This window comes from Pelophylax lessonae (genome assembly GCF_965119305.1).
Source record: "Pelophylax lessonae genome assembly, chromosome: 9".
NCBI classification, from domain to species: Eukaryota; Metazoa; Chordata; class Amphibia; order Anura; family Ranidae; genus Pelophylax; species Pelophylax lessonae.
Genome location: NC_138776.1, coordinates 240,312,450 through 240,340,157, shown reverse-complemented (window position 1 = coordinate 240,340,157; position 27,708 = coordinate 240,312,450). Strand labels below are relative to the sequence as shown.

Below are 27,708 nucleotides of genomic sequence, written 5' to 3'. Positions count from 1 at the left end.
AGATTTGTCACCCTGTCAGGACAGGCAGTGTTTTACTGACAGGATGGAGAGGTAAAAAGGAAAACAGTCTTAAAATAAAAAATATTACAAATAAATAAACACATATTGCAGCTACTAGGTGAAGTACGCCTTCCACGCCCGATGACAGACCTAAGCTTCAACAGCCATGCCCTTAACCAATTCACTACCACCTACATAAGGTTTATGTCAGCAGCAGCAAGAGGCTTTAAGCTCCATGTACACGGGACATTGTAAATGGCCCTTTAGGAGCAGTTGGGCGTTTTTTTTAGAAGCCCCTGAACCCATTTACATTTTATCTCATCTGTTAATGTACACAGGGTCGTTTACAGTCATTTGCAGGCAGTTGAGTTCAGGGACGTTTTTTGGGACGCAATAATTTGCGTTCAAACGTGTGTTTCCTGGCGTTTGAAACGCAGCCAAACATGACCGAACGTGATGAACATACATTCAGCCACGTTATACGTTTTTTTTCTTCCATTCAAAATCAATGGTTCCCTATGGGAGCCTATTGATTTGAATGGAAGTCGCACAGCAAGTCAGCTCACCGGGAGACCCCGCCCCCTTATGTCACAGACGACGTCATCTGTGCCATAAGGGGGCGGGGCCTCCCGGTGACGTCACCGGGAGGCCACAACCCCAATGGCTATATAACTAGCTGCAGAGACCGGTATAATCACAGGAGACATCATCGGAGGAGGACCAGAGGAAGAAGAAGAAGACCAGAGGAGGCAAAAGAGCAGAAGATTGGACAGCAGAAGAGCGGACAGCAAAAGAGCAGAAGACCAGAGAGGGAGAAGACCAGAGAGGGAGAAGACCAGAGCAGGAGAAGACCGGATGAAGATTTTTAATAAACTTTCCAAAACGTCTCCTGTCATTATTTACATACACTGCCTTTTATGGGGTGAATGGGTAGGGGTACAGTGTACCCCATACCCATTCACATAGGGAGGGGGTCCGGGATCTGGGGGGCCCCCCTTGTTAAAGAGGGCTTCCAGATTCCGATGAGCCCCCTGCCCGCAGACCCCCGCAACCACCGGCCAGGGTTGTGGGGATGAGGCCCTTGTCCTCATCAACATGGGGGCAAGGTGCTTTGAGGTGGGGGGGTGCAGAGCTCTCCCTGTCCCAAAGCACCAACACCCCCCCATGTTGAGGGCATGTAGCCTGGTATGGTCCAGCGGGGGGGTGGGGCCGCTTGCTCGTCCCCTCCCCCTTCCTGCCCTATCGGGCTGCATGCTCAGATAAGGGTCTGGTATGGATTTTGGGGGGGACCCCACACCGTTTTTTCGGCGTGGGGCTACCCTCAAATTCCATACCGGACCCGAAGGGCCTGGTTTGGAACCTGAGGGGGACCCCCACGCCGTTTTTTTCCCCATTTTTGGCGTGGAGTTCCCCCTTCAGATTCTCACAGCGCAAGTCGCGCTGCAAGTCGGATCATCCTGATCTGACTTGCGGTGCGACTTCCATTCAAATCAATAGGCTCCCATAGGGAACCACTGATTTTGAATGGAGGCAGAAAAAACGCTGCTAAAAGCAATGTGGCCAAACGTGCAATAACGCCAATGGAAAAAGCTACTGAAAGCACGTTTAACAGCTGCTTTTTCCCGGCGTCAGAACTAGCTTTGCAGCACGTTTTTTCTAACGTCCCGTGCACATGGAGCCTTAGGCTGGCCATTAAAAAAAAAAAAACCTAACAGATTGCTCCATTCACACAAATGAGATATGGAGGAATTCTCCCCACCGGGACAAATATATTCTGAAAGTGGGATCCACCACTGTCAGAATACACTGATTAGTGCCTGCAGCCAATCGAGAAAAATTTTTAATGTTCTTCAAAAGAAGTTGATCAAATAATCGACTTCTGTCAGGCAGGGATAGCCACACACTGATCAAATCAGCTTCTCACACACTCCTGGCTATTACAGACCCCTGATCTATGAGTAAAAAAAAAACCTGTCACAGCAAGAAACCATCACATAAAGTTAAAAAAAGTACATGTCAGGGGCACTTGGGTAGGATGGCGATTGCTCTATACATCAACATGCAAGCTGGAGTGAGAGTAATAATTCTAGAGCCAGAATTCATAGTTGCCTATAAACTGATGGCCGGTAAAAGCTTTTAAAGCATCGTCTATGGACAACTTTGGGTACCGAAGATAGCCGCTGTCTCACAGGCACGTGCAAATTTTAAGGTTTGACATGTTTGCAACCTCGTCTTATACTTTAATGAAATGAGTATTTTGTTGCATCTGTCTGCAATAAAATTAGCTTTTGAATATTTTTCATGGAAAATATACATTTGATAAAACATGTGCACTAATATGTGACACAAAAATGTGCAACTACCACCATTTAATTCTCAATGGCCTCGGTTTTCAGAAAATGTATAAAGTTATTGGGTTTAAACTAATCTTCAAGCCTAAAATGTGCATTTTAAAAGTTGAATTCCAGGAATTCAGCCACTTTCTAAAATGTTCTGGATTACTAGGGTAATGCTACTTCAGAAATGTCTCTTTAATTTACAATTTTTTTTTTTTCTTTACTGAGCACTGGGAGCATAGCCCCTTCCCTCCTCCTGACCAATCACAGCGCACTTTGTGAACCCATTCAGAAAATACAAAGGCTTCTGTGAATGGACAGCAGAGGGAAGTGGTGGGCAGAGATGCAGCTGTATGAGAAATGAGAAGGCAGTAAAAATGCCAGAACCTCTGGCAGAAAAAGCAGCATAAACAAAATGCTCATAGTGGCTCTTATTGCACAAGAGTTTATGAGCATTTGCTTTTATAAGTGGGGTTTTTTTTTCCCCCAAAACATTCCCTTCTGCTCATTTTCCACTATAAAACAATGCACACTTGAAAACGCTGAATACTCCCAAATGCCGTGTTTATGTGCATCAATCGTTTTTTCTGCCCTAAAAGCTCCTCTAAAAAAACGCAATTCAGATTTTTTTTTTTTTTTTTTGCCTGAAAACACTTCTCTGCAAATATGCATGTAAACTCCCTAACACGTGACTTTTTCAAGGAAAATGTTTCCCTTGAAAAAGTCACGTGTTAGTGACGCAATGCGTCGGGAGGAGCCGGGTGACGTCACTTCCGGTTCACGGCCGTAACCGGAAGTATCGGAGATCACTGCATCGGCGGTCTACTCATTTGTTTTTACTTAACTAAGTGCTTTTATTTTTGAATAAATGGTTTTCTGGCTTACTGCACTATGAAATCCTTTTTATGTTGCCCCCCCCCCCCCCCCGCCATCTGAGCGAGGCACGCCCATAAGATCTGCATTACTGGTGGCATATTAGCGATCCTTACTACCTATTGTGTGTGAGCTGTCTTCCATTGATGAGAGAGGAAAGAGGTTTTCCAGTCAGTGTATCCAACCATCCATTCCTGGAAAGAGAGACCGCTATCAGATCCTAGTGATTATCATCACAAGACGCTCTTTTGAGTGTGCATGGAGGTGAGCGGCCATTGCAATTATTGTCCATTTTAGCTCACTGGAGTGACACGCCATTTCTACAGGCAACACATTTTAAGAATCACAGAAGTCACTTGTTTATTTGTGAATTCACATCAAAAAGTCAGTACCTATTGGAATCACCACTTTTGCACGGTCCACTTGTTAGCTGCATTCACATGTCAGCGTATTGATCGCGGGCAGAATCGCCGCGATTCCGCCCGTGATCCGGGAAATCATTGCAAATCGTGGGACGCATGTGCGTTGCCCGTGATTTGCAATAGCACCCCAAACGCTGTGCGATGTTGCCACGATTTCCGCCTGCCTGAGCATTTTTTATCAGCAATTTCCTGCGGATTTGCACTTCAATGCTTGTTGTTTCCATATCCTTATCTGCACTTTTGCACTTAGCTACTTTGGTTTAGCACGTGCACGTTTATACACCACATCTGTGCTATTTCTCTGCATTATTTATATTCATTTGTGAAGATTACCAGTTTTGATTGATCATCACCTTTCTTGTCCTCACTTCACTTGATATCATATTTATTTCAGATATTATACTTTGTCATTACTTTTCAGTTATAGTTTTCCATCTGTACCTTGAATTAGCGCCGATTTTTTTCTTTTACGTATTGTATTACACGGTGGGGACACAGATTAGGATTGGCTGCTTTTTCACCTTTGACAGCACCTGACTCTGCACATTCACTTTTATTCATCATTTTCCTAGGGTAGCGCATTGGTTCTCCCCATTACCATCAATATAAATTCTCACACAAAAAGGGAGACTGGAGTCACTCCCGGACTGCAGAGTTTGAATCTGAGGCTAGTGTCAGAAGTTTCTCCTTTGGAAGAAACATGTTGACCAAAACTGTGTCCAGACCTAGACCAAGATACTCCAAATGAGGTGTTGATTCCTGGGACGATTTCTAAAGGTTCAGCATCCAGCCTAACCACTATAAATTTTTGGACAGTCATAGCCATGTTTGTCTGACACAGCCCAAACCGACTGTTCCCTTAAAAGAAGGTAGTACTCTACAATGGGAATGCTACAGAGTGCAACAGGGCTAATACTGGGGCTAACACTTTGGTGAACACCTAAAGTGCAGACAAGTGGCTGAAGGGCAAGGGTCATGGACTGGTAGTGTAAGGGCCCCACAACAAAACAATTATTATTATTAATCAGGATTTATATAACAACAGTTTACGCAGCGCTTAACAAAAGGAAGGCAGACAGTACAGTTACAATACAATTAGGTACAAGAGGAATCAGAGGGCCCTGCTCATTACAGCTTACAATCTAAGAGGGAGGGTCAATTGATACAAAATTAATACCTGTGGGATGAGCTGATGCAGAAAGTGAAACAGTGTATTAGTTAGAAGCCGGATAGGCTTCTTTAACCACTTGCCGACCGGTCACGTTGACCGTACTGCGGCAAAGTGGCTCGTTCCCGTCCAGCGACGTAGAACCTTTGTGGGCGGTGCGCGCGCGCCGCCGGAGGCTCGCTCCCGCTGTATTCAGTCACAGCGGGAGTCGGGCCAGGGGAGGAGCGACGACGATCGCCGCTGCTCTTCCCCGATCGTCGGGGAATCGAGTCTGGAGATCCGCCTGCTTGTGTAAACAAAGCGGGCGGATCTCCTAAGTGACAGACAGGGTCAGATTGCAGGGTTCAGCATAGCTGAACCTGCGATCTGTGCCTGTGTCACTCAGTCACCTCCCCCCACACACGTCAGTAAGCACCAGGCATACATTAACCCCTCCCTCTCCAATAAAATTAACCCCTTCCCTGCCAGTGTCATTTTTACAGTAACAGTGCATATTTATAGCACTGATTACTGTAGTAATGTCACTGGTACCCCCAAAAGTGTCAAAAATGTCAGTCAAGGGTCTGATCTGTCCGCCGCAATGTCGCAGTTCCGCAAAAAAAAAAAAAAAAAAAAATAAAAAAAATAAAAAAAATGACAGAAATCTTTCCCTTTGTTAGTAAACACAATAACTTTTGCGCAAACCAATCAAAATACGCTTATTGTGTTTTTTTTTTTACCAAACATATATAGCAGAAAACATGTTGGCCAAAAATTTTAAAAAATTTTGATTTTTACATTTTTTTTGGGGGGGAATTCCATATAAAAAAAAAAAAATGTGAAAAATATTGTTGTTTTTTCAAAATTTACGCTGTTTTTTTGTTTATAGCACAAAAAGTAAAAACCGCACAGGTGATCAAATACCACCAAAAGAAAGCTCTGTTTGTGGGAAAAAAAGGACGTAAACTTTGTTTGGGTACGGCGTCGCACGTCCGCGCAATTGTCAGTTAAAGTCGCACAGTGCCGAATCGCAAAAAGTGGCCCGGACGTAAGACAGCAAAATCCTCTGGTGGTAAAGTGGTTAAAGAGAAGGGTTTTCAGGGATCGTCTAAGGATGGATAGATTAGGAGACAGTCGGACAGATTGGGGTAGGGAATTCCAAAGGATGGGAAAAGCTCTGGAGAAATCCTGGAGGTGAGCATGGGAGGAGGTGACAAGGGAGCTCGAAAGCAGGAGGTCTTGGGAGGACCAAAAAGAGTGGTTTGGTTGATTTTTTGAGATCAGGTTAGTGATGTAGCTGGGGGCAGAATGGTGAATGTAAACTATTGTTAGTACTTAAATTTTATTCGTCGGGTGAGTGGAAGCCAGTGAAGGGATTGGCAGAGAGGGGTGGAGGACACTGAACGGTTGTTAAGGTGGATGAGTCTTGCAGCAGCATTCATTATGCACTGAAGGGGGGTTAGACTATGTTAAGGTAATCCAATGAGGGGGGAGTTGCAGTAGTCGAGGCGAGAGATAACCAGGGAGTGAATTAGAAGCTTGGTGGGGTCATTGGTTAAAAAAGGGCATATTTTAGAGATGTTGCGGAAGTTAAGGCGGCATAATTTGAACAGGGATTAGATGTGGGCCTGAAAGGACAGTTCAGAGTCCAGGGTTACCCCTAGCACACTGGCATGTGTGGAAAGACTGATAGTTGAGCCATTGATCCTGGCAGAGAAGTCAAGGGAAGGGGTACGTGGGGGAGAAAATATTATGAGCTCAGTTTTAGATAGATTCAGTTTGAGGAAGTGGTGTGACATCCAGGCTAATATGTCTATTAATAAATGGGTGATGCGTGAGGAGACTGATGGGATGAGCTGAGGGGTAGAGAGAAAGATTTGGGTGTCATCAGAATAGAAATGGTAGTAGTCAGCTGACCAAGGGAGGAGGTGTAGAACGAGAATAGTAGGAGGTCCAAGGACAGAACCCCGGGAGACCCTTAGGCTCGGTTTCCACTAGTGCGACTTGACACACGTCAAGTCGCACAGCAAGTCAAAAGCCATTGTTTTCAATGGGGCCCGTTTCCACTGCCGCGGCTTCAGTTGCGGCGACTTCAAAAGTAGATCGTGTACTACTTTTGAGCCGTCTTCAGTGCGACTTCCCTCTATATATGAGGGACAAGTCTCACTGAAGCCGCAGTTTACTTTCGCTACGAAGTCGTGCTAGAAGTAGCACGACTTCGTAGCCGCACTAGTGGAAACCGAGCCTTACGGTAAAAGGAGTTGGAGAGGAGGAAGTGAAGTTGTAAGTGACACTGAAGGTGCGGTGAGATAGGTAAGATTCGAACCAACAGAAAGAGCAGCCACGGAGACATAGCAAATTAAATTTTTTGAGGAGGAGGGGATGGTCAACTGTATCAAAAGGCAGTGGAGAGGTCCAAGAGTAATGCTGGCCATACACTAGCCGAAAGATCATTTGGTCCGATCGTTTGTTTTTCGTCCAGTTAATGGGCACAAACAGAAAATAGTTTTTAACTTTTTAGAGCCGAAAAATCTAAGGAACAGTTTTGAAAATCCACCGACCGAACGCTAAACGAACGATAAATTAAAAGGTGTTACTCGGCCGACCTGTTTGTGACAAAATGAACGAAAAACGGATTCAATTATGTCCATTGAACAATTTATCATTCAAAATTCAGTCATTACATGATGGCACGATTGGGTGATTTTTCGTTTTCGAAAAGGAGTTTGCCCGATATTTCGGCTAGTGTATTGCGAAGAGTGTGGAAAAGCGAACATTAAATTTTAGCTGTTAGTAACTCGTTTCTAGGTTTTAGGAGAGCAGTTTCTGTGGAGTGCTGCAAAACATAGGAAATGTTGATACGCTGGGAAGATAGAGACATGTAGGTAAGCGTTCTTGATGTCCACAGAATGTCTCCCTGGTGAAGGGAGGCGACAACAGATTTGGTGAATTCTATGCAAAATTTCTGGGCTTGAATGAAGACAGACTTTCAGGCTGGGGTGAATGACCCTTTTGAGTCGAACAGGGTGGAGCAAAATCCCCCAAAACAGTTCTGCTAAAAGAGCAACGACAACTTGATCTAGAAGTCTCCAAAGGAGACCTGCTAATTCGTTTGGTGCAATGAGACCGCCCATTGTGTACATTACTGATCAAGACTGCAACCTAAACATCCAGACAAAACACTTGCGATCTCAGTGAGTAAAGCAGGGTAAAGCTGGCCAAACATGGATCGAAATTCAATCCACGTATGAGCACTGTTGAACAGAAGTTGCTCTACAACTGTCCTCTTGAAAATTTCCGCTCGATCAGCCCTGCAGGCTACACACTGCAGTGCTGATCAATGTATTCTCTCCGCAGATCAGAATTCAAAAAGACATAGCGGGGAGGATTCCCACATCCACCTAGAGTGTATGGATGGGAAAATCAGGTCTTTTTTTTTGCCTTCAACCCACTGGCTGAACGAAAAAATATTGGACTTCTCTATGGCCAGCTTTACTTCACAGAAAGGATTTATATTAAATTTGTAAACTTTAGCTCCCTGTACCAATCAAAGTTGTCCAGATTAAACAAGAGCGGAATATTTTGATTTTAAACTAAATGCCTTTTAAACTAGAAGTTACCATTTACACTAAATTTAGGTCCAACTCCATAAAAACCCCTTCTCCATTTCCCCAGTAGGTTTTTTTTTTTTTTTTTTAACTTCCTTTTCTGGCTGGTCACATGATACACTTGGTCCTTATCCTCTATAACAGTGATGGTGAACCTTGGCACCCCAGATGTTTTGGAACTACATTTCCCATGATGCTCAACTACACTACAGAGTGCATGAGCATCATGGGAAATGTAGTTCCAAGGTTTGTCATCACTGCACTATAAGGTCAGGACACTGTGCTCACAGTCTGTCCTCAGTCTTCTGGGTTGAGTGACACTGGGCATCATTTGACAATGAAGACTGAGGACATCTTGTGACAAAGAATATGTACTGCAGGGATAATGGACTTAAGTGGAAGTGTCTAAGCCAGACCAGTGATTTCCTTTCCCCCATTGCCTGTGGGAAAGTCAGAATTAGCCTATAAATGGGCCTCAATTCAAATTTGCTAAAACCTTTTTAACCACCTAACAGGTCATGTAATCAATATGTCCTAATAGAGTCCTGGGGAAAAAGAATGGTGTCAGTATTGCCCTAAAGCAGCTATGGCCTTCCAGCTGTTCAGAAACTACAATTCCCATCATGCATAGTTAGGTCTGTGAATGTCAGAGATTTACAATGCCTCATGGGAATAGTTCCTGAACAGCTGGAGGGCCATAGTTTGGACACCCCTGCCCTAAAGCCACAAAACACAAAATTAGTAGCAGGTTGAAGAGAGGCCAAAGTGGTATAGAAAGCAACCAATAATGACGAGCTCACCGTTGTAGGTCTTTGCACCAGATTCTCCAGCTTGGTGTGGCTGAACTCCAGACTGATTACATTATATAACTTTTCTCTTTCTTCATCTGGGGTTTCATAATATTTTGCCCATTGTGCCATTGTCATCTCTATTCCTTTTTGGGTGCCAACATCCATCACATCTACAATACGCTTGCCCCCTGAAAGAGAAGTTTAAAGTGTATGTAAACTCTAGTAATAAATTTCTCTTATTTGATCCCTTTTGCTCTGTTAACTAATACAATACCGGACACTTTTACCCCCTTCCTGCCCAGGCCAATTTTCAGCTTTCAGTGCTGTCACACTTTTTTTGTACAAATATAAAATTTGTATCTTTTTTTTCAAAAATATAGAGCTTTCATTTAGTGGTATTTATTCACCACTGGGTTTTTCTATTTTTTGTTAAATAAACTAAAAAATACCAAAAATTTTGAAAAAAACGCCTTTTCTTCTTTTCAGTTAAAAAATTTTGCAACGAAATAGTCTTTCTTCATAAATCTAAGCCAAACTGTATTCTGCTACATTTATTTGGTGAAAATAACCCACATCAGTGTGTTTTATTTAGTCTGTAGGAAAGTTATAGTGTCCACAAACTATGGTATACATCAGTGTTTCCCAACCTTTTTTCAGTCAAGGCATCCTTTAAAATTCTGCACAATCCCAAAGCACCCCATTCTAAAATGTAATAAATAAAATTAATAGTTCTACATAACGCAGCAACATCCACACACGTAGGGGATTTATTCTCCCAAAGCAAATGCATTTTTTCACACTGGTACTGACTAGTATACCAGCATTTCTCTTCTCCCTACAGCTAATGTGACCCCAGTGCTGATGGAGGGGGGCAGGGGAGGACAAACTTGGATGCTGTGCAAGACCCCGACTTCCTCCTCATCAACTGACGATGTCATTGGTTGTTAGGATGCCGGTGGCTAGAGGGTTGTAACCGTACAAAACGAAAACCTGTGGCTTGGTGTACCTAAAAAGCAGACTCGATCTACCTACTGGATTCTATACAACTTTGGTAAGTTTTTAGGCATTTTCCCAAGGGACTCCTGAGGAAACCAGAAGGCACCCTGGTTGAAAAAGGCTAGTAACACACATATACATACACATATATATATATATATATATATATATATATATATATATATATATATATATATATATATATATAATTGATCAGTCCTGATGTGCGGACGGTCTATCATTTCTTGAGGCCCAAAAACACCAAGACAGCACAAGTATCCCCAAATGACCACTTTTTGGAAAGTATACAGTCCAAGGTATTTTGTAAGAGGCATGCTGAGTTTTTACGTTGTCATTTTTTTGTCACAATTCTTTTCTTTTTCTTCTTTTTTTTTTTTTAAACATATGGTCACCAGTGCAGTACAGCGTCATCATATAACTGGTGTGGAGATGATCAGGGACAGTATGTAACAGAAAAAAAAAAGAAAAAGAAATAAATGTAAAAGCTTTCGTTTTCAATTTTTTTTTACACACTGTGACCAAAGCAATACAGTGTTACCATGGAAACACTGTATTACTCTAGGGAAGTGATCAGGTTTTTTTTTTTTTTTACACATTACGACAGCTTATACCAGTGAATTTCACTGTTCTAAGCAAGCATTTTTACGGAATACATTTACTGATTCATTCAGTGTATATTGTTGTGATTGGCCACAGTTAATCACATGGTACAGATGGGTTGTGAATGGCTGTTTCTCTATCATGTGATTACTGTAACCAATCAAAGCTAGCAACACACAATTGTGTACAATGAATGAGCTACACTACAATGACAGATTGCACAGCAGCCCGGCCCCTGAAGCCTGTTTTGGGAGGACGTCATAGGACTTCTACCCGGAATGATAAATGTTCCGCTTAGCCATCATTTAAAAATTGGCTGGCCAGGAAGTGGTTCAAATAATGGGATTTTTGTACTTACCATAAAATTAATTTCTCCGAGTTAATCGACGGACACAGCGCTCCATAAATCATAATTAGTGGGATATATTGCCTCCTCCAGGAGTAAGACTAAGCAGAACAAAAAACACCTGGCTATGCTAGGGGTGGGTGCTGTGTCCGTCGATTTTACGGTAAAAACAAAAATCCCATTTTCTCTTTTGTTCATGGACACAGAGCTCCATAAATCATAACTAGTGGGATGTCCAAAAGCAGTGCCAATAGGAAAATAAGGGGTGGGGAAAATAACCCAAGGCTAAACCAAGAGCCCTTAGCCAGGAAGGACACATGAGCCTTAACCGGGTCACAGGAGCCCCGTCTAAAAAAAATAAGGGTTTAAAGAAAAGAAAAAAAAAAAAACACCCCTTTAGGCGGGAACAGCCCCTCTTAAACAGCAGCCTGCAAAACTTTGTGGCCAAAAGAAGCATCCGCAGATGCCAAAGTATCTACCTTAAAGGATTTTGTGAAGGTATGCACAGACGACCAAAGTGGCCACCTTGCACACTTTGCGATATTGAAGCCTGATGACGGAAGGCCCAAAAAGCACTCAGCGTCCAAGTAGAACGTGCCAAGAAAGGGAAAGGTGGAACCTGACCTTTAACAAAATGTCTGTCTGATCCATCTGGAGAAGGCAGCCGAAGAAGCGGGCAGCCCTTTTCTTGGTCCGTCCGTAACCACAAAAAGCAAGTCTGACCTCCAAAAAGACTCAGTAGCTGCCAGATACATCCGAATCGCAGGAACCACATCCAAGACACGCAAAGCAAATTACTTTGGATGAGCCGGCTTGGGACAAAAGGAAGGCAACAAAATGTCCTCATTCAAATGGAAGTCAGACAACTTTGGGCAAGAATGATGGATAGGGACGAAGAACCACTTTATCCCTATGAACCACTAAATAGGGACTGCAACAGGATAATGCCGCCAATTCTGATACCTTGCGGGCCGAGGTAATAGCCACCAAGAATGTCACCTTCTGGGATAACGTAGGCAAGGGAATCTCCCGAATATTCTCAAATGGAGGTTTATGGAGAACCGAAAAACCCCTAATTTTAAATCTCATGGCGGCATGTACAGGTGAAGCCACGTCGAACCCCCTGAATGAAGTGCGTGGCTAGGGGTTGCTGAAAGAAGATTGCCAAGACAGACACTTGGCCCTTGATGGTACTCAAGGCCAACTTCTGATCAATGCCTGGTTGAAGAAAGGTTAAGATCCGGGCTACAGAAAAGGATCGAGGATGAGCGCCAATCGACTAACACCAAGAAATGTACACTCTCCAGGTACGATGGTATATCTTTCTGGAAGAGGACTTCCTCGTCTTCCCCATAGTAGGGATCACTGATCCAGACCGACCTCTATCGCTCAGTACCAGGCTTTCAACAGCTAAGCCATTAAAACCAGCGACTGTAAAGCAGGATGGTAGATCAGGCCTTGGGACAACTGGTGTCTGAGAGGTAGGCCCCAAGGGACGTTTACATCCACCATGATGATTGGAAGATCCTCGCTGTTCATTCCTCACAGGAACTGCGGAAGAAGCCTTAGCTGATGATGATACTGGCCTTACTGTGGCCCTTGCACGCCCGAGGCATCTGTCAGAGGACCCTGTGACCTCGTCACGAACCTTGGTATCCTCCTGTGGAACCAAACCTGCTAAAGAAGCTGCATGTAAGTATGTGCAAACAGAACTGACTTGAAGGTGGATACCACCAGACTCAGAACCTGTATGCAAAATGGGAGAGAGAACTATCTGCGTGACAGCAGCCGGTGAATCATGGCCTGTGATCCCTGAAGTTTGTGAAGAGGAAGGACCACCCTAGTCAGAATTCGAATCAGACCTAGGTAAATCAATTCCCTGGACAGGGATAGGGGGGACCTTAGGTAGTTCAGACATCACCTGAACCTTTGCAGGAATTAAATCTGCACAAGGAGACTCGGGACCTAAGAAGGACAAGCTTTGTCCCCCCTTCTGGGTACCCCCAAAAGAAACATTTTGCGGATCTCCTTGACGCTCACCAAAGAAGTCCACAAGGGCCGTAAACCAGCGAAGATGTCCCCCCACCCTAATAATGGGTGAGGGCAGAACTTCATGCTGAAAGAGTCTTGTCTGCTAGTCCGGGGAAAGCTAGCTCTAGGTTTACCAGATCAAGGTTGCTTGGAACCTCCCGGGGATGATTTAAAAGGTCCATTTCCCTTATTCTCCATCCCAGAAGCACAAAATAATTTTCTATGGGCTGAGAAGGAGGGCCCCCATCTGCGGCAAGGCTCCATCCCTTTCCTTGACTGTGGCAGGAAGGTACCCCCCCCCCCCCCGATATCCTTATTGATATCACACAGGGTAGCCCCAAACAAGCGACCACCTTGAAAGGGCAGATCAATGAGAGCTTTCTTAGAGGCTTGGTCTGCGGACCAATTCTTAAGCCACAGACAGCATGTGCCTAATCACCACCGCTGAGACAGAAAGTTTGGACTGCATCACAAATAAACTGAAGCCCATGGACCATCTTGTCAGCTAAATCAACATAAGCAGCGGGACCTGCTTACCCCCCAGGCCCTGGCGCAAAAGCTTGGCCCATTCAGTTAGGGTCTGAGACACCAGGGCTTAGGCACAGACTGGCCGCAATGCCAAACCAGCCATAGTAAACATGCTGTGTGCCACAGCCTCTGCTTTCTTGTCAGCCAGGTCCCGAAAAGGAGGAGGATTCCTCTACTGGGCTTATGGTTACTTTATTCAACCTGAAAACAGGAAGGTCCACCACTGATGGACTAGCCCACTTTTTTTAAAAGGGACTCCTCAAAAGGGTATCATACAGAAAAACGTTTGGGGACCACAAAGGGTAATTTTGGTTGTTCCCATTCCTTACAGGAAAATCTGTCAAAATAAGGCACAAAAGGAAACACCTTTGGAGTACGTTGCGACTTGTGCATACCAAACAGCCTTCATTTTTAAAGTCTCACCCACTGCAGTGATAAGTGCATCTACCATTTAATTTGCTGCTGCGACCATGGAGGATTCATCCTCACTATAAGATGGATCAGGGGGTGTGAGATTAAGTCCCCCTGGACGGGCCGCGTCCACAGCGGCATCAGGCTCAGAATAAGATAAGACAGCCTGAGCAGGGGGAAGGCAGGGGATGCTTCCTCCTGGGCCTTTGCCCACACACCACTTCCACCAGGGACACTAAGGATTGCAGGACCGCCGTCAGTGCAACTATGGGAAGCTGGGATCCTGAGGGACCTGCCACCTCCATGAGGGGGGTCAGTGGGGGAGATGTGAACCTGAGGCTCCATAAGGAAAGGAAGACCTTGCAGTAAAAAAAAAAAACAATCTTTTAGCACCACTAAAGGATCCCCTCAAGGCTCAGGGTACCCCCCTGCACTATACCCACACTGCAAACAGCAGGGCAGGCACCTAGGGGTCTCCTACACTGGGACCCCTCCAGACTACCACTATCCCAGGACAGGACTTTTCTGTACTTCTAGAAATTGTACACTACCGGTCAAAAGTTTGGGGTCATTAAGAAATGCCCTTATTTTTAAAAGAAAAGCACTGTTTTCAATGAAGATAACAAATAATCAGAAATACAGTCTAGACATTGTTAATGTGGTAAATGACTATTCTAGCTGGAAATGGCAGATTTTTAATGGAATATCTACATAGGTGTACAGAGGCCCATTTCCAGCAACCATCACTCCTGTGTTCTAATGGTACATTGTGTTAGCTAATCGTGTTAAAAGGCTAACTGATGATTACAAAACCCTCATACAATTATGTTAGCACAGCTGCAAACTGTTGTACTGATTAGAGAAGCTATAAAACTGGCCTTCCTTTGAGCTAGTTGAGTATCTGGAGCATCAGCATTTGTGGGTTTGATTATACTCTCAAAATGGCCAGAAAAAAATAACTTTCTTTTGAAACTTGACAGCCTATTCTTGTTCTGAGAAATGAAGGCTATTCCATGCGAGAAATTGCCAAGACACTGAAGATTTCCTACAACGGTGTGTACTACTCCCTTCAGAGAACAGCACAAAACGGGCTCTAACCAGAATAGAAAGAGAGGTGGGAGGCCCCGGTGTAAAACTAAGCAAGAGGACAAGTACATTAGAGTCTCTAGTTTGAGAAATAGACGCCTCACAGATCCTCAACTGGGAGCTTTATTAAATGGTACCCGCAAAACGCCAGTCTCAACGTCCACAGTGAAGAGGCAACTCCTGGATGCTGGCCTTCTAGGCAGAGTGGCAAAGAAAAAGCCATATCTGAGACTGGCCAATAAAAAGATTAAGATGGGCAAAAGAACACAGACATTGGACAGAGAAAGAATGGAAAAAAGCGTTATGGACAGATGAATCTAAGTTTGAGGTGTTTGGATCACACAGAAGAACATTTGTGAGATGAAGAACAAGTGAACAGATGCTGGAGGAGTGCCTGGTGCCATCTGTCAAGCATGGTGGAGGTCTGGGGCTGCTTTGGTGGTGGTAAAGTGGGAGATTTGTACAAAGGGTTTTTGCAACGCCATGCCATACCCTGTGGACAGCGCCTGATTGGAGCCAATTTCCTCCTACATCAGGACAAATGACCCAAAGCACACCTCCAAACTATGCAAGAACTATTTAGGGAAGAAGCAGTCAGCTGGTATTCTGTCTGTAATGGAGTGGCCAACGCAGTCACCAGATCTCAACCCTATCCAGCGGTTGTGGGAGCAGCTTCACCGTATGGTACGTAAGAAGTGCCCATCAAGCCAATCCAACTTGTGGGAGGTGCTTCAGGAAGCGTTGCGTGAAATGTCTTCAGGATTACCTCAACAAATTGACAGCTAGATTGCCAAAGGTCTGCAAGGCTGTAAATTGCTACAAAATGAGAATACTTTGATGAAAGCAAAGTTTGAAGGACAATAATATTATTTCAAATAAAAATCGTTATTTCTAACCTTGTCAATGTCTTGTCTAATTTTATATTCATTTTGCAACTCATTTGATGAATAAAATTGGGAGTTTTCATGGAAAACATGAAATTGTCTGGGTGATCCCAAACTTTTGAACGGTAGTGTATGTAGTTTGAAAAATAAAACTAATGCAATCACCACATCCATGGACTGGTAAGCTGCATTATATTACATTTATTTTAGCTATACTTTCATTTCAAGCTGGGTTCAGCCTGGTAGTTTGCCGATTCTGAAAGTGTAATGCCAAATTATATGAAAATACCTATTCAGATTTCCCTCTAAACCCCTACCGAGGTAATTTTGCTCTTTAACTCTTTTTTTTTTTTTTTTTCTACTGAAAAGAGATTTAAATGTATTTATTTAATTGAGGTATTTATATTGTGCTGACAATTTACTTGGTGCTTTACATATTGTACATTCAGATCAGTCCCTGTCCTTACAATCGAAGGTCACTACCTCACCTGTAAATACATACAAGGGCAAGAAAAATGTATGAGAACCCCATTGGAATTAACTAGTTTTCTGCAGTTATTTGCCATAAAATGTGATCTGATCCTCATCAGTCACAGCGATAGCCAAACACAATGTGCTTAAGCTGATTACACACAAAAAAATTCAATTTCTTGTGTCTTTACTAAACACACCCATTAAACATTCACAGTGCTAATTTGCTGCTATCTCTTTTGGGTCAACACCAGAATTTCATAAATATTTCCTTGACACCCAATTGGTGACCGCATGTTGGTGGGTGCAACCAGACCCTGGCAACCCTTCCACTATGCTAGAAGCAGCCATTCTACGATTGCTTGAGGCACTTCATCTTCTCCTGTAATGTGGAAGGGAAGCCCAAACCCCCTGAACCATCTATAATGACCGGACTTAACCGGTTGCCTACTGCCGCACGACGATATACATCGGCAGTCAGCCCCGGCCAGGCAAAGTGACGTATACATACGTCACTAGCCTGTCACTTGCTTGGGAGCCAATAACGGGCGAGCGCGCGCCCGCGGAGGCGCGCTCCCGCCCCGGCTCATTCCTCAGCAAGTCCGTGCGTGTGACCGGCGGACCCGATGTCCGCCGGTCACTCGCCGATCGTCGGTGCAGAGGGAGAAAGGCAGGCGGCTAATGTAAACAAGCCGCCTGTCATTCTCCCCGGTGTAGAAACAGTGATCATACGGTTCTACTATGTAGGACCGTCGATCACTGTTCCTACACTTCAAGCCACAGCCAATCACAGTAAGAATCACGCCCCTAGGGACACGCACCACCCCTCCCTCTCAAATAAAGTTAACCCCTTCACTACCAGTGTCATTTTGCAGTAACAGTGCATATGTATAGCACTGATTACTGCAGTAATGTCACTGGTAACCCCAACAGTGTCAAAAATGTCAGTCAAGGGTCCGATCTGTCTGCCGCAATGTCGCAGTACCGCAAAAAATCACAGATCGCCGCCATTACGCGTTAAAAAAAAAAAAACACCAAAAATTACAGAAATCTTTCCCTTAGTTAGTAAACGCAATAACTTTTGCGCAAACCAATCAAAATACGCTTTTTGCGATTTTTTTTACCAAACATATGTAGCAGAAAACAAATTGGCCAAAAATGTTAAAAAATTTTGATTTTTACATTTTTTTGGGGGGAATTTCATATAAAAAAAATTTGAAAAATATTGTTGTTTTTGCAAAATTTACGCTCTTTTTCTGTTTATAGCGCAAAAAGTTAAAATCGCACAGGTGATAAAATAGTATACCACCAAAAGAAAGCTCTGTTTGTGGGAAAAAAAGGACGTCAAATTAGTTTAGGTACAGCGTCGAACGACCGCGCAATTGTCCGTTAAAGTCACGCAGTAAAAACAACAAAAAAAAAAAAATCGCAAAAAACCCCCTGGTCAGGAAGGGGGTAAAATCTTCCGGGGCTTAAGTGGTTAAGGATTGGATTGAGGACTTTGTTTGAGTCCACACCTGTCTACCCTTTCCCTCTGTGGAACAGCCAATCCCTACCCCAGTTCTATTCGCTTGCTGATCCACAATGCTGGGCAAAATTTTATATCAAAACCATTGCCCATACTGTAGAGGAATGTTGCTTTCTCTCCTTTGATCGCTTTTGCACTGAATATCTTATTCCCCTTCAGAATCCCTTTAGATACCTGTAAATTCAGCATGCCTTCAGATCTCAATTTCCTCCGTGTCATCTAAACCTGGCCCATTATAATCTTCAATCTCTGCTTCTAGAGGAGCGCCACATACTTTTTCTTGCCACTGTACAATGGCCAATTTAGACAGGAGCCAATTAACCTACCAGCATGTTTTTGGATTGTTCAAGATAAACTTGAATACCCAGAGGAAACCCACAAAATCACAGGGTGAAAGTACAAACTCCATGCAGATATTGTAGTGGTTGATATTTAGATCGAGGACATCAGTGCTGCAAGGCACAAGTACTAAGGTAACAACTAAGCCACTATGCTGCCTCACATACATTCACAAGAAATAAAAACCATCTTCACTTACCTACAAACAACTTCACATCATTCACACTAAAGTCAGGATCTGGCATTCTAGAAAAAGAACAATAGTAAATCAAGAAAAGCTTACTAAAAATGTATCTGTAGAATTTTTACCTTACCCAATTTATACGTGTCATCAACCTCACATTACTACTCTGAACTGCTGCCATGATCGTCAGAAGTTTATGGTTAGATTTTGTGCCACTGGGGGCATCTTATTCTATTTTGTTGTTTGAATGTAATGGAAAGTACTTCTTTGTTAAATAAAGAATTTGAAAAAAAAAAAAAGAAGAATCCCTCTATATATACCCACATATATATTATACACACACACACACACACACACACACACACACACACACACACACACACATACACTACATACATTATATATATATATATATATTATTACATATACACACAGTATCTCACAAATGTGAGTATACCCCTATTCACCCCTATATCTTTTCATGTGACAACACTGAAGAAATAACACTTTGCTACAATGTAAAGTAGTGAGTATACAGTAAAAATGTCCAAATTGGGCCCAATTGGCCATTTTCCCTCCCCGGTGTCATGTGACTCGTTAGTGTTACAAGGTCTTAGGTGTGAATGGGGAGCAGGTGTGTTAAATTTGGTGTCATCGCTCTCACTCTCTCATACTGGTCACTGGAAGTTCAACATGGCACCTCATGGCAAAGAACTCTCAAAGGACCTGAAAAAAAAGAATTGTTGCTCTACACAAAGATGGCCTAGGCCAGTGTTGTGCGAACCTTGGCACCCCAGATGTTTTGAAACTACATTTCCCATGATGCTCAACTACACAGCAGAGTACATGAGCATCATGGGAAATATGGTTCCAAAACATCTGGGGTGCCAAGGTTTGCCATCACTGGCCTAGGCTATAAGAAGATTGACAAGACGCTGAAACTGAGCTGCAGAACGGTGGCAAAAGACTATACAGCGGTTTAACAGGACAGGTTCCACTTGCCTCGCCATGGTCGACCAAAGAAGTTGAGTGCACATGCTCAGCGTCATATCCAGAGGTTGTCTTTGGGAAATAGACGTATGAGTGCTGCCAGCATTGCTGCAGAGGTTGAAGGGGTGGGGGGGTCAGCCTGTCAGTGCTCAGACCATACGCCGTATGGATTACTGGAACCATGTCCTGTGGTCTGAGGAGACCAAGATAAATTTATTTGGTTCAGATGGTGTCAAGTGTGTGGCGGCAACCAGGTGAGGAGTACAAATACAAGTGTGTCTTGCCTACAGTCAAGCATGGTGGTGGGAGTGTCATAGTCTGGGGCTGCATGAGTGCTGCCGACACTGGGGAGCTACAGTTCATTGAGGGAGCCATGAATGCCAACATGTACTAAGACATACTGAAGCAGAGCATCATCCCCTCCCTTCGGGGACTGGGCCGCAGGGCAGTATTCCAACATGAACACAAACCACAAACACACCTCTAAGACGACCACTGCCTTGCTAAAGAAGCTGAGGGTAAAGGTGATGGACTGGCCAAGCATGTCTCCAGACCTAAACCCTATTGAGCATCTGTGGGGCATCCTCAAACGGAAGGTGGAGGAGCGCACGGTCTCTAACATCCACCAGCTCTGTGATATCATCACGGGGGAGTTGTAAGAGGACTCCAGTGGCAAGCTGTGAAACTCTGGTGAACTTCTTGCCCAAAAGGAATAGGGCAGTGCTGGAAAATAATGTCCGTTATATAAAATATTGACACCTTGGGCCCAATTTGGTAATTTTCACTTAGGGGTGTACTCACTTTTGTTGCCAGCGGTTTAGATATTAATGGCTGTATGTTGAATTAATTTTGAGGGAACAGCAAATTTAGAGCCGGTTCACACTGGGGCGACCTGTCAGGCCACCTGGTCGCCTGCCATAGAGAAGCTGTGGACCCGTTCTAATAGGAGCGACACAAGTCGCTCCGACTTAGAAAAAGGGTTCGGAGCTTCTTTGGGGAGATCCGGAGCGACCTGCATTGACTTCAATGTTATGAAGTCCGTGCCGGCCGCTCCGAGGTCACGGTGCGAGCTGCGCACCGCGACTTCACAGGTCGCCACCGAAAGTCGGGTCGCTGCTATGTGAACCGGCTCTTACACTGTTATACAAGCTGTACGCTCAATACTTTACATTGTAGCAAAGTGTCATTTCTTCAGTGTTGTCACATGAAAAGATTGAATAAAATATTTACAAAAATGTGAAGGATGTACTCACTTCTGTGAGATATTGTGTACAAAAAAACTGCTCTAGCTGTGAAAGGGTTAGCCTGGGTTCACACTATTGTGACGCGGGAACCAGCATCTCCCCCCGCAGGCAGTTTACACTGCCCTCTGCGAACAGCTGCGGGTGTCAATACAAAAAGGTAATGACACCCCCAGATCAGTTTGCAGATCGCAGTGCGAACTGTGAATTCAGACAAGAATCAGATTGCATGGGTGTGACCACCCATGCGATTCGATTCCAGGGCAGGAAAAAAAAAATGGTTCCTGCAGCATTTTCGTGCGAATGCAATGCGAGTTCAGCCATACAAACTGTATGGCTGAATCACATTGCACAGACATAGCATGTAATCTGCAAAGTACAGCAATGTGGTGAGAATCACATGCAATGTCTGTGTTCGCAATTGTGTGAAGCAAGGCTTAAAAGGATAAGTTCACCTTCAGGAACAGGTTACATAGGATACGTGTATACGGACACATACACACACACACATTATATTATATATACATACATACATACATACACACACACACACACACACACACACACACACACACACACACACACACATTAGCTTGGGATCAGCTTTATGTCGCCATGCTAAGTTGGACAAACCTTTATTTAATTTTTACATTTCTGTGTTTGTCAGTAAATAGGGGATATACAGAAGTCATCACAAGAGTAGAAAATTATTTTAGAACAGGCTTTTAGTTCTTATACAGTATGTAGTTGTGGAGTGGTCCAATTAAAGTAGTCGTGAACTTCCGTAATATGAAAAACATTTTTGAGTAGTTAAACATAACCCTCTAATAAATTCAGGTTTACATTTTTATTTATTTTTTTAAACTTGCCTCGAATACATTTTTGGCTTGTAAAGTGCAGTGTCAATAGACACACACAGCCCGGTTTTGGATCCAGTCCGCAGGTGTGCTTCCATAGCAAACAGCTTGCTATGGGGGCATACAAAAAAGGAGGAGGAGCCAAGAGTGCCAGCAGGGGACCCCAGAAGAGGAGGTTTCGGGGTCGCTCTGTGCAAAACCATCGCACAGAGCAGCCAAGTATGACATTTATTTTAATAAACTATTATAATCACTTTAAGCTCTGGTTCACACTGAACGAGGCTTTAAAATTATGCAACATCACTTGAAAGCACATGATTTCAAAGCTGCATGTCAGTGCGGCTTTAGGTACTACTTGGCTGACATCTGTGCAAGTCTATTCAAGTCTATGCAACTCGCACCTGAAATGTCAGAAACATTGCCAGAAACCAGAAACTATAAGAAACCGTTCAGCAAATCTCCATCCAATCGTTTTTTTTTGTTGTATGAACTGATCCTTTAAAAATAAGAAGCCAATGTATGGGCAAGGGCAAAGCCTTAACATTCCATTTACCTGATGCCGAGTCCTTCAGAATTTGTAAATATCAGCGGGTCCCTGAGTCCGCCTTCCTGAACGTACCTCATACTAAAGTCTGAAAAAGAAAGACAATCAACAGCATGTTCACCACTCGTACGCTCCTCCTGAATTATTCGCCATCACTTAGTCCCCTGACCTTTGCCCTCCATGTAGATGATAAAGTTGGAGTTGTACTTCGTGCTATAAAGCTTCTCCTCCAAGTCAAAAGTTCTTTTGCCTTCAATCTCCTCATCGGAGATGCCATCATCTTCATATCGACGGCGGAGTGTGCTCCTCTAGAGGACAGAAAAGTTCACACATAAGACAATCACATACATAAAAAAGGAGGAGTCCACCATAAACAGAATACCCATATACGTTAAAGATGGACATTCTCAGCTTTGACCTTTGCCATGGTGCAACCTGAGAATTACCTATAAATAAGAGAATAAAGCCCACTTTCAATCAACCTACCCAAAAACCATGGGATGACAGATGTCTGTTTAAATCAGGTCAAAATCTTGTATCTATGACAACATCTGACACCCGCTAGCTGACTGTTCTTAGGTAAAGAAAACATTCAACCACCAGTGTTCCTGCAGTTTTAGGCAGAACAATTCCCATTGGTCTGCATACTCCATAAATGTGTGTCCAACTATAGAACAAGCTATGACATTTAATTTGACAACAACAAGACTAAATCTGCACAATAAAGCTTCCTATACCATCTATGCACATCCTTGAAGAAGAAGTATAGCCAAAGCTATTTGGCCGTACTTCTAGGGATCACAGGAGTGCAGTGCGTTCTGCACTCCTGTGACCCGTTTTCAGCAGACAGTGGGCTGACACCACTGCACCAGTCCAGCCTCTGAAAATATATGGTTAGGATCCACCCAGATGCCTGGACCAGCAGCTGAATAACCTGAGCAAGCTGCAGTGGCAGAACAGAGAGCCAAAGAGTTACAGTCACCATCTCTCTGCAGCCTAAAGATAGACGCTTTAAACAAAAAATAAAAAATAAGTTGTGTGTGTGTATACATATACATATATATATATATATATATATATATATACATACACACACACACACACACACATTTTACTTTCTGCTATAAAACACATCCAATAGAAAAAATTTAAAAAATCGAATTTCTTTAGAAAATGAGACCAATATTTATTCTGCTACATGTATATATATATATATATATATATATATATATACCACCTGGTCAAGTTAAAGAACTAGATGATCTACTAGTTGAAGAAATAGCTAAAATGACAATGAAAGGAGAAGTTATCATTATGGGAGATTTCAATCTTCCAGATATAAACTGGAAAACCAAAATAGCAAGTTCTACCAGGAGTACAGATATTCTAAATTCCCTACTAGGGTTGTCTCTGCAACAAGTGGTTGAGGAGCCAACCCGGAGGGAGGCCATTTTGGATTTGGTATTCACAAATGGGGATTCGGTATATGATGTCATTGTAGGCGAAACCTTGGGATTTAGTGATCACCGGTCAGTGTGGTTTAATATAAGAACTGTGAAAGAGTCACACCACACAAAAACAAAAGTTTTAGATTTTAGAAAAACAGACTTTTCAAAAATGAAATTAGTCATAAATGAGTCCTTATCAGACTGGAACGGATTACATGGAGTCCAGGAGAAATGGGACTACTTAAAAGGTACATTATTGAAGGCAACAGAAAATTGCATTAGACTTGTCAGTAAAAACAAAAAAAGGAAGAGACCACTGTGGTACTCAGCAGAAGTGGCCCAAATCATTAAAAATAAAAAGCTAGCATTTTGTAATTATAAAAAAACCCAGAGCAATGAAGATAAGGAAATCTACAAGATTAGGCAGAAAGAGGCCAAGCAAGTTATAAGAACTTCTAAAGGGCAGGCAGAAGAAAAACTAGCTCAGTCTATGAAAAAGGGGGATAAGACATTCTTCAGATATATAAATGAAAAAAGGAAATTAAAACAAGGAATAACTAAATTAAAAACAAAGGACGGAAGGTATGTAGAAGAGAGAATAAAGGGCTAGCCGACTGCCTTAATGAATACTTCTGTTCAGTTTTTACAGAAGAAAAAGAAGGAGAAGGACCTCCACTTGAAAGGATGACTAATGAATCGTTTGATGCATGTGTCTTTACAGAGGAAGACGTTCTAAGATTGCTGTCTAAGGTGAAGACAAATAAGTCACAGGGTCCTGATGAGATGCACCCAAAATTATTAAAAAAAGAGCTTAGTGGTGAGCTGGCAAAACCATTAACAGATTTATTTAACCAATCATTAGTAACAGGAGTCGTCCCGGAAGATTGGAAATTGGCAAATGTCGTGCCCATTCACAAGAAAGGTAGTAGGGAGAAATCGAGCAACTATAGACCAGTGAGTCTGACATCAATAGTAGGCAAATTAATGGAAACCCTATTAAAAGGATAGGATTGTGGAACATCTTAAATCCCATGGATTGCAAGATGAAAAACAACATGGGTTTACTTCAGGGAGATCATGTCAAACAAATCTTATAGATTTTTTTGACTGGGTGACTAAAATAATAGACAGTGGAGGTGCAGTAGACATTGCATATCTAGATTTTAGTAAGGCTTTTGACACTGTCCCACATAGAAGACTTATCAATAAACTGCAGTCATTGAGCATGGACTCCCATATTGTTGAGTGGATTAGGCAGTGGCTGAGTGACAGACAACAGAGGGTTGTAGTCAATGGAGAACATTCAGAACAAGGTCATGTTACCAGTGGGGTACCTCAGGGATCTGTACTGGGACCAATTTTGTTTAATATCTTCATAAGTGATATTGCAAAAGGCCTCGATGGTAAGGTTTGTCTTTTTGCTGATGACACAAAGATATGCAACAGGGTTGATGTTAATGGAGGGAAACGCCAAATGGAAAAAGATTTAGGAAAACTAGAAGAATGGTCAGAACTCTGGCAACTGAAATTTAATGTGGATAAGTGCAAGATAATGCACCTGGGGCGTAAAAACCCAAGGGCAGAATATAGAATATTTGACACAGTCCTGACCTCAGTATCTGAGGAAAGGGATTTAGGAGTAATTATTTCAGAAGACTTAAAGGTGGGAAGACAATGTAATAGAGCAGCACGAAATGCCAGCAGAATGCTTGGATGTATAGGGAGAGGTATAAGCAGTAGAAAGAGAGAAGTGCTTATGCCGCTGTACAGAACACTGGTGAGACCTCACTTGGAGTATTGTGCGCAGTACTGGAGGCCATATCTCCAGAAGGATATAGATACTCTAGAGAGAGTTCAGAGAAGAGCTACTAAACTAGTACATGGATTGCAGGAAAAAAACTTACAAGGAAAGGTTAAAGGACCTTAACATGTATAGCTTGGAAGAAAGAAGAGACAGAGGGGATATGATAGAAACTTTTAAATACATAAAGGGAATCAACTCGGTAAAGGAGGAGAGCATATTTAAAAGAAGAAAAACTACCACAAGAGGACACAGTTTTAAATTAGAGGGGCAAAGGTTTAAAAGTAATATGAGGAAGTATTACTTTACTGAGAGAGTAGTGGATGCATGGAATAACCTTCCTGCAGAAGTGGTAGCTGCAAATACAGCGAAGGAGTTTAAGCATGCATGGGATAGGCATAAGGCTATCCATCATATAAGATAGGGCCAGGGACTATTCATAGGATTCAGATATATTGGGCAGACTAGATGGGCCAAATGGTTCTTATCTGCCGACACATTCTATGTTTCTATGTTTTTGGTAAAAAATAAAAAAAAAAAAGCTGACGATTGGCGGGTGCCGGAGGACATTGAGTGCCTGGCACCCGCAGATCAGCATATGCTGTGAATTATAGCAGAAGCGCCGTGTGCGCCTCCTGCAGGATCATGTATATATGTACACACACATATTATCCTTAAGAAAGTATTCGGCCCCCTTGAACTTTGCGACCTTTTGCCACATTTCAGGCTTCAAACATAAAGACATAAAACTGTAATTTTTTGTGAAGAATCAACAAGTGGGACACAATCATGAAGTGGAATGAAATTTATTGGATATTTCAAACTTTGTTAACAAATAAAAAACTGAAAAATTGGGCGTGCAAAATTATTTAGCCCCTTTACTTTCAGTGCAGCAAACTCTCTCCAGAAGTTCAGTGAGGATCTCTGAATGATCCAATGTTGACCTAAATGACTAATGATGATAAATAGAATCCACCTGTGTGTAATCAAGTCTCCATATAAATGCACCTGCACTGTGATAGTCTCAGAGGTCCGTTTAAAGCGCAGAGAGCATCATGAAGAACAAGGAACACACCAGGCAGGTCCGAGATACTGTTGTGGAGAAGTTTAAAGCCGGATTTGGATACAAAAAGATTTCCCAAGCTTTAAACATCCCAAGGAGCACTGTGCAAGCGATAATATTGAAATGGAAGGAATATCAGACCACTGCAAATCTACGAAGACCTGGCCGTCCCTCTAAACTTTCAGCTCATACAAGGAGAAGACTGATCAGAGATGCAGCCAAGAGGCCCATGATCACTCTGGATGAACTGCAGAGATCTACAGCTGAGGTGGGAGACTCTGTCCATAGGACAACAATCAGTCGTATACTGCACAAATCTGGCCTTTATGGAAGAGTGGCAAGAAGAAAGCCATTTCTTAAAGATATCCATAAAAAAGTGTAATTTAAAGTTTGCCACAAGCCACCTGGGAGACACCAAACATGTGGAAGAAGGTGCTCTGGTCAGATGAAACCAAAATCAAACTTTTTGGCAACAATGCAAAACGTTATGTTTGGCGTAAAAGCAACACAGCTCATCACCCTGAACACACCATCCCCACTGTCAAACATGGTGGTGGCAGCATCATGGTTTGGGCCTGCTTTTCTTCAGCAGGGACAGGGAAGATGGTTAAAATTGATGGGAAGATGGATGGAGCCAAATACAGGACCATTCTGGAAGAAAACCTGATGGAGTCTGCAAAAGACCTGAGACTGGGACGGAGATTTGTCTTCCAACAAGACAATGATCCAAAACAAAGCAAAATCTACAATGGAATGGTTCACAAATAAACATATCCAGGTGTTAGAATGGCCAAGTCAAAGTCCAGACCTGAATCCAATCGAGAATCTGTGGAAAGAACTGAAAACTGCTGTTCACAAACGCTCTCCATCCAACCTCACTGAGCTCAAGCTGTTTTGCAAGGAGGAATGGGCAAAAATTTCAGTCTCTCGATGTGCGAAACTGATAGAGACATACCCCAAGCGACTTACAGCTGTAATCGCAGAAAAAGGTGGCGCTACAAAGTATTAACTTAAGGGGGCTGAATAATTTTGCACGCCCAATTTTTCAGTTTTTTATTTGTTAAAAAAAAGTTTGAAATATCCAATAAATTTCGTTCCACTTCATTATTGTGTCCCACTTGTTGTTGATTCTTCACAAAAAATTACAGTTTTATATCTTTAT

At 42.9% G+C, this 27,708-nt stretch overlaps 1 protein-coding gene across 2 annotated transcripts in view; it reads right to left on the bottom strand.

The window, feature by feature from the left end:
- The window catches only part of KDM2A (lysine demethylase 2A), a 227,548-nt gene that overhangs the window by 151,963 nt on the left and 47,877 nt on the right, over positions 1 to 27,708 (bottom strand). For both annotated transcript variants that reach the window (XM_082266749.1, XM_082266750.1), the window contains exons 3-6: positions 22,404 to 22,542; positions 22,244 to 22,322; positions 18,618 to 18,664; positions 9,187 to 9,365 (exon numbers count right to left, since the gene is read on the bottom strand). In XM_082266749.1, coding sequence (XP_082122875.1) covers positions 9,187 to 9,365; positions 18,618 to 18,664; positions 22,244 to 22,322; positions 22,404 to 22,542 — 444 coding nt within the window. The remainder of the gene's footprint in view (positions 1 to 9,186; positions 9,366 to 18,617; positions 18,665 to 22,243; positions 22,323 to 22,403; positions 22,543 to 27,708) is intronic.